We start from the raw sequence: 7,921 nt of genomic DNA, 5'->3' as shown, positions 1-7,921 counted from the left end.
GCCTGACAGTCTCTACCAGTCCTGCTGTCCATCAGCTGAGAACCAAACCTGTTTCTGGATGACAGGGAATGTGGCCTGTGCTGGCTGTGTTCTCTGTGCAGCTCAGGGGAGGGAAAAGGCCAAGCCATTTCTAGGATGCTGTTGGGAGCAGTGAAAAGGCCACAGCCTTTCCAAGGGACACTTCCTGGAAAGCCCCTGGAGCTTAGCTGACTCTTATCCTGTGAAGCTGACTCTGGCCATTAGCAGGCATGGCCATGAACTCAGCCTGGAGGAGCCTGCGGGGTAGCCAGCACTCTGCAGGGACAGACACAACAGGCTACCAGGTGCAGACAGGAGAGGGAGGCAAGGGGACAGAAAGGAAGATGCCTGGGGTGGATGGAAGTCAGTGGCCTTGGGTGCTGGAATCTGTCTTCCCGGCTACCGCTAGATCAGGCTTCTGAGCCTGTTGGCTGTCAGGGCTGGACTGTGCCCCATAGGCACCATGGCAGTCCCCGTGAAATCCACCAGGTGTCACCAGGCAGCATACAGGTAACAGGCCTGGAAGGTCCCCAACAGCCCAGCTGGACATGCTCAGACACTCTGGGGCTCCTCGTTCAGTGGGACAAACTGCAGGACCCAGTGAGGGAAATGGGAACACACCAGGCCGAGCAGTATGGCCAAATCCATTTATTCCAAAATGAAAAGCAAAAAAAACAGGAGTCGTATCACCCACAACCCCATCCCTGCCTCCTTCCTCTGTACTATGCTAGCAATAAATAAGTTTCCCAGCCACAAATGCTTAGAACCTTCTCCTCATATGCCAACTCCAACCTCCATGATACAGGGGGTGGCCCTACCCCAGGAATATACAAAATGTTACACAGATACTGTATGTATACTGGGGAAGGGGGGCCACTCCAGCAGCCTGTGCCCTTGCCTGGTCCACAGTTAGCCCCATTGTCCTGCCTCAGCTGCCTCTGTGAATAAGATGGGAGCCCCCCTGAGGGAAAAGTTCCTTTGGTGAGAGTAGAGAGGCCATCAGACCACCTCCAAACAAACCAGCTCCACCAGCCTCTGGCTCCTAAATAACAAACATCACCATCCAGAAATGTAAGGACTCAGCCCTGGTCAGCATGGGAAAGGGTCTGTTTGCCTCCCTCCATTAGACAGGGGTCTTGTCTTGCTACCCTAATGTTAAAGGGGTAACTGGGAAGGGTTGGTTGGTACATGGTGGGGGTGAAGACTCCAGACCCACTTCTCCAGGCTTATGCTGATAGGGGCCTGCTTTTATTTATTTTTATTTTTATCCCATGATGTTTTTTGAAATTCCATAACTTGTTTTTCATAACTTTTAAAAAAAATTTTTCATACAACTTTTTTCTACTTTTTTTTGCTACAACTTCTCCACAGCATTTTTTATCTCATAACTTTTTACCGCACAGTTTTTTTAATTCCCATAACTTCTTTTCAGTTTGTGTTCTTTTAATAAATACACTTGCATAGTTACAATTTTGTAAAAATAAAAACCAATGATCTCATGCCAAGTGTGCTCAGCATTTGCACAGTCTCAATACCTTTAATGCTATAGTTTTCAAGACACACAAAATTTTAAGGCAAAAACAGCACCTTGCAACAATTTCCTAATTTATTACATGATAGTAGCATCACAGAAGTCCATAATGCCACTTTAGACAAAAGTCTTTCAGTATTTCCATTATACATTCTGTTAATAAGAATTCATAAATTGGTAAAAGTCATTCTAAGAAAACATGGCAAATAAAGCTTTGGACTTTATTTCTCTACTTTTCCTTCCCCCAGTTTCTTTGTTTTAAACTACAGTATTCATATTTTAAAATGTTTTAACTTATTTCAAAACATTAACATAGCAGTTACATTTTTGAATAGTTATATTATTTTAAAGTAACTCTGTAAGATAAAGTTTTGGAGAAACTATTATGGATAGGGCTGATTTATATTTTCACATTTTCTAAAAATCAGCTTTGGTTTTAGAACTGATTTTATTCATTTCCAGAAAATCTATCAGGTTTAGCCAGATACTTTAAAAATAATTATCATATATTGCAATCTTTTAACAGGTATTTTGATTCTTTACTTCCTACAGAAATTAAAATTTATTCAGTTGAACTCACATTTTAAAATTAGGTATTTCTGATGAACTCTAACCTTCTAATGTTGCCTTCTAAGCAAATTGAAAGCTGCCTTATACTGAATGAGGAAGAGAACAAATACTTGGCTGAATGAGGTATTGCAAAAGACTGCATGCACTTTGAAGAAAGATTTAAGTTATTGTGATATGATTTCCATTCTTTTTAGCTTTTTCTTAAACATATGACAAAATACCTACACAAAGAGTGGTATTTCAGTTAATATAGTACATTTATTTTCCAGGCTGATATTCAGCTTAAATATGCCAGTATGTGATTTAATCCATAGCTCCCTGATGAACACATTATTGTCAGATTGGTTACAGATGCTAAATGCGATCTGAAGGTCATTCCTAGTCATTTATATGTGTCAGGGTAAAAGTGAAGTGACTGGAACTATAAAAATTCCTTCAAAATAATTTATCAATGTATTAGGTAAACCCAGTTTCAGAATGATAAAGAAAAACTGTTAGACCAAATAATGTGGCTAATTAACAGTGGTACGATTTCTAGCCCGAGGGTTTAAAATGGACTTAAAGTAACTGTCTTTCAAGTGAACTCAAATAATGCAAAAGCGGCAAGTTCACAAAATAGAAGGTAAGAACAGGACCTCAAGTCTATTTTAAACCCTCGGGCAAGAAATTGTACCACTGTTAATTAACCACATTATTTGGTCTAACAGTTTTTCTTTATCATTCTGAAACTGGACTTATCTAATAAACTGATAAAATCATATTCCAACAGTAAAATTGTATTATTGCTCTCCTATTAATGTCATATTTATAAAAGTATCATGATGATGCCAAATGCTAAAAATGGAGATGGTCTAGTAACTAGAAATGCCCACCCCAGGGAGTGCGCATACATTCTAATAATGTATCCCTACATTCTAATAATGTGACGTATTTTGCAACAGAGACATTAGAACTTCATGAAGTTTTAGCTGTTCTTTCCCAAGCATCATAAAGTTATTATTTAGGCAATGTATGACTGAAATAATTCATTCATCATGTACAGGCACATGAACATAAGTATGACACAAAATATGCCTCTAACTGAAACTGAGAGGTATAAGAACATATTTCACTCTTCATAAAGAACTTTGTGAGGAAATATAACTCTGTAATTGTATAGACACTTTTCCTCAAAATACTCTGACATTCACAAACAGTAGATTGCACTGCAGTTTGTACACATTTTAAGTTGCATAAACATCTCCTTGATTTTCAAATGTAGTAGAATACTGTCTACTAAAACTTCTTTTTGTTTCAACTAAGTACTCTCACATATATTGGTTTATAATAATGGTTGTTATTTTTTAAGTGTTTTCCATTCAAGGAAAAGAAGTAAATTCCTATGTGAGAGTAACCTATGTGGTTGAAGAAAAGGTATTAGCCAGAGAGGTCTAGATGGTAGAATCAATATTCCAGCCTCAAAAAAGCTCCATGAACATAGAGGAATGCCAGGTGTCACACAGCTTTCCTTCACTAGAATTCATTCTTGACTAAAGCCTGTATGCCTGTTCCAGGGACATTTAAACTCTGAAAGGATTTCTTATGATCTTTACTAATTACATAAAGAAGAATGCCAACCAGTGCCCTTTTGTGTGATGGGACCTGTAGTCATGTGATTGAAATAGGTAACGTGGACTCTGATTTTAAAATGTATTGTATATATTTGCGCTAAGCTAGAAAAGGTTTTCCCTATCCACAGTCAATGATGGGAGCCTTTCCTTCCTCAGAAATAATCCCTTTTTAGGTCATTGAGAAAGAGTACAACGGCCACAGCTCATGATGCAATATCTTCATGAGCCCAGAGCACATACAAATCCTAAGGGAACTACCATAGTACCGCGCTCATTCTTGGCACCAGAACGAAGGAAACACACTGTATCCTGCACGCACCTGCCAAAGCAGGCCACTTTCCTCTTCTGTGAGATTTAAAAAGCTCCCCCAAATGTTATTACACCCATCCCCAACACACAGAAAATAGAGGAAAGGCTGTTTCCAGTTCTCAGCCTTTAAACAACTGTAAATGTCACTACTCACAGTGGCATATTACAAAGTAATAAACAGTGTGCACTTGAGGGCAAACCATATATTGAGCTAATGAAGAGCTCGCTGTGATTAGGATTCGATCAAACATAATATCAGAACATAAGCAAATTTTATCTGAATTCTGTAATGAACATACATGCTGCAAAAACATTTTAAAAACCATGGCAGCCTATTCCAAACCAGCAAGAATAATTTTGCGCAAATAGTGGGTCTTTGTGTGCTTGAACTCCCACCAGGTAAAGGCAAACTCGATATGCGAGCTAACGACTTACAATTATCAAATTAAAAAACAAAAATGCTAAAGGATGCGAGAGTGAACATCAGGGAAAGATCCACTCTCCCTAATTTTCTACAAATAAATTTAAACTGTAAATTAGAAACACAAATGAACAGGAGTGGCTCTAACATTCAGATGAAGTAAATGAATTGTGTACGAGATTAACGCCATAACTTTTTGTTGTTGTTGTTTTTCAATTTCTTGACCAGCGCTTAGATGATGATGATGTTTATCTCCCTGTTCTCGGATGCCCGGTAAAAGAATGGCATGCAGGGTTTGGTGGCCAAGCCTGGGTGCTCCTGGGTGTCCTGCATTACAGGAAACAGGTGCACGATCTGCTCTGCAGTGGGGTTGTCATGGGGAGAACCATTTCTGGCCTCTCCTGGTACGGGCTCCACGCTGTTGTCCAGGCTCACCTCATAAAAATCTTCAGAGAGAGGGAGGCAGGGATCTCAGTGCAGGGCCAGCCTCCCCTGCTCCTGCCTGCCTACCCCATCTGAGGGCTCTACTCACCACCCTGCTTGCCAGCAGCCCCAAGTTCCTCGGGGGCTGGAGCCCCTGGAGCGGGCTCATCAGCAGGGTTCTGGGGAGTGGCGAAGAATTTGCCATGCCCCTCGTGGTCGCCCATAAGCGGCAACACCAGCTTCGGCAGTTCCAGCATATTCACCTGAATGGAGGGGTGCTCAGCTGCCACACTGGAGCTGGAGGCGGCACCAGCACCACCCACGCCCAACCCCACCCCCGTAGAGGTGTTGCACTCCCTACTTTCATCTCGTTCTGGGCCAGCCTAATGACATCCTCCATATCCTGGTGCCACGTGTTTGGCACTGCCCCTTGGCTCTCATATACTGTGACGTACTCTCCTGCAAGAGGACAGGGGTCAGAGGCTGGGGCCCTCCAGTGGCCCTGCAGCACCCCTTGCCGTTCCCTGGTCTCCAGCTCACTCATGCCGTCTGTTGCTTCAGAGAGCTGGATGAATCCAAGCTCTAGTTTTTCCACCTGCTCCTTCCCGTCCACCTTCTCCTTCGGGAGGTCCATAAAGCCGCTCTGGAGCCAAAATAATGGGGTCACATCTCGAGAGTGTCCTGTCCCGCCCCCACATTTTTTGGCCCATGCCAGGACTCACTCACCTTCACCTTCTCCATGGCCTCCCTCAGGGCCCAGTAGCTCTCCCCACACACAAACTCACTCCCACTCCTTGGGGCTGGGGCCTCTGCCTCCGGCTCCTTCCAAGCCGAGGCCACCAGGTAAACCATGTGTGGGCAGCACAGCCTTTGCCCCTTCTGCTGCCCACATGGCCGTGCCTGCTCCTCCTGGGCACTGGCTCCAGTGGAGTTGAAGAATGCCACTTGAAGGCAAGAGGTGAGTATTCTTACAGGGGCATACACACAACAAATGGGGCAGGGAGGTGAAGTGCAGCCCCTTCCCTTGGGGCCTCAGAGTGTGTGCCTGTTGGTCACAGGTGAAATGGTGTCTGACCACTGACTCCCAGAAAGGGTGAGGGTCCCAGAGAAATCAGAAGGCAGGGAAACCAAGAGCATAAGGGACTCTGGGAGGGACCACAGAGGAAGGTGGCAAAGGGGAGGCAGGGAAAGTCAGGCTCACCATGGCCTCCCGGTTCTCCAGGTCCTGTGGGATACTTGGCATGGGCCAAGGCGCCTCCTCCTCCTCACTGTCCAGATGTCCTCCTCCATCTCCTGTGGTGAGGTGGCCAGAGGGATCCTCAGACAACCCAACAAGGGAAGTACTGTGGGCCCACGTCTGTCCCCACCCTTACTGCGTAACCCTGAGCCAGCCTCTCCCCAGAGGGGAATAAGCTGCTGTTCTTAATTTTCCCTTTTAAGAACCAAGATCTTGCTATATTGCCCAGGCACAGTCCCACTACCGGTTGGTGCAGGAGTTCTGACCTGGTCCCTTTCTGACCTGGGCCAGTTCACTCGTCCTTAGGCAACCTGGTGGCCCCCTGCTCCCAGAAGGTTACCATATTGATGACGAACTTAGTGCAAACACCTGATTGGCATAACGACCAGCTATTCTAAAGGTCTCTTCCAACTCCTCAATCCTATGCTGCTAACAGTCCCTTCCTCCTGGGGCTTTCTCCTCTTCCTCTGAGTGGTCTCCTGTACCTTCTCCAGGGAGAGCCATGATGCTCAGCTGGGTCTCTAGCTGTTGGTTCTGCTGGCTGGCAGCTTCTAGGCACTCCTAAGGGGACAGAAAACAGACTGAGAAGGCACGGAGGTTGCCAGGTCATCCCCCTCAGGGCTCCGTCCTCTGCAACTCCCTCCCCTGGGCCTCCTGCAACTTTTGGTAGGCCATCTCAGCCCCCATTTTGCCCCGAGCTTCCTACTGCTGCAGCCGGTCCATGAGCTGGGTCTGCAGCAGTAACTGCCTGTGCAGCACCTCCTTCTCAGAGGTCAGCTGCTGATAGCTGGCCGGGTACTGCTGCAGGTACTAGTCTCACTTCTGCTGCAGACTCTGTGGCTCTTCAGCTCCACCTGCAGGAAGACCCTGGGCATGAGGGCACGTGGTGGCTGGCTTCCAGATTCTGGGCCCATTAATAGGGTAGCAAGGAAACTGTGGGGCTCTGTCACCTGCCCAGGCCCCTGGCCCCTTGCTCCAGGCCTAAGAGACTGCCTCCCTTGCCAAGAACCCCATGCCTCTTCCCCCAGCATCAAATCTCATCTCCTTCTTCCCACCATTTAAACTGTAGGCCACAGACTGGTGGAAAAGCAGAGGGAGCCAACCACCATCTGCTAAGTGTGCTACATGCCTAATGTTTCCATGTATTCTTTCATTTAATCCTCGGCACCTCCGTAAGGAAAATGCTAACTTCCTTTTGAAGTTAAAGAAACAGAGACTTAGAGATGAAAAGTAGTTGAATGGTGACCAGTGGAATGGAGGCTGGAATCCAGTTTGAATCCAAGGAGGCTTTTTTGTTTTGTTTTGAGAGAGTGCCATGCGTGGCCCAGGCTGGAGTGCAGTGGTGCAATGCCAGCTCACTGCAACCTCCACCTCCCGGGCTCAAGAGATTCTCATGCCTCAGCCTCCTGAGTAGCTGGGATGACAGGCATGTGCCATCATGCCTGGCTAATTTTTTGTTGTTGTAATTTTAGTAGAGATGAGGTTTTGTCCTGTTGGCCAGGCTGGTCTCAAACTCCTGACCTCCCAAAGTTCTGGGATTACACTCATGAGCCACCTTGCCTGGCATAAGGAGCCTCTCATGCCACTGTCTCTTCCTCTGTGATTGGGGGAATCCACGCCTCTAGCTGGGATGATGATGTCCAGAGCTGGGAGGAACCCAGGGCTACCTACCTCTAAAAGTCAGAGGGCAGGAAGCAAGAAACAGTCATAGGGCTGCCCCGGAGGGTGCTGGGGTCACCTACCCCCCAGTTGGAGCTGCCTTTGGCCTGGCACCTCCCCTCCCCAGAGGCTGGTGCCCACCT

The 7,921-nt window shown here is 46.0% G+C and overlaps 1 protein-coding gene and 1 long non-coding RNA gene across 2 annotated transcripts in view; both read right to left on the bottom strand.

Moving 5' to 3' along the window:
• Window positions 1-2,355: 2,355 nt before the first annotated feature.
• LOC105549474 lies at window positions 2,356-3,637 on the bottom strand. Its single transcript, XR_001007544.1, has 2 exons — window positions 3,172-3,637; window positions 2,356-2,773 (listed from the first exon to the last, which is right to left on the bottom strand). It is a non-coding gene; the product is annotated as an uncharacterized LOC105549474 (long non-coding RNA).
• Window positions 3,638-4,690: 1,053 nt separating this feature from the next.
• LOC105549495 (putative golgin subfamily A member 6C) overlaps window positions 4,691-7,921 on the bottom strand; it is a 12,616-nt gene continuing 9,385 nt past the window's right edge. Inside the window, 6 exon segments of the mRNA XM_011994073.1 lie at window positions 4,691-4,905; window positions 4,992-5,145; window positions 5,244-5,341; window positions 5,423-5,525; window positions 6,084-6,175; window positions 6,605-6,680. Of these exon segments, the coding sequence (XP_011849463.1) occupies window positions 4,691-4,905; window positions 4,992-5,145; window positions 5,244-5,341; window positions 5,423-5,525; window positions 6,084-6,175; window positions 6,605-6,680 (738 nt within the window).

Source organism: Mandrillus leucophaeus, unplaced genomic scaffold, assembly GCF_000951045.1.
Source record: "Mandrillus leucophaeus isolate KB7577 unplaced genomic scaffold, Mleu.le_1.0 Scaffold1116, whole genome shotgun sequence".
Lineage (NCBI taxonomy): Eukaryota > Metazoa > Chordata > Mammalia > Primates > Cercopithecidae > Mandrillus > Mandrillus leucophaeus.
This window is presented reverse-complemented; position numbering and strand designations above follow the sequence as displayed.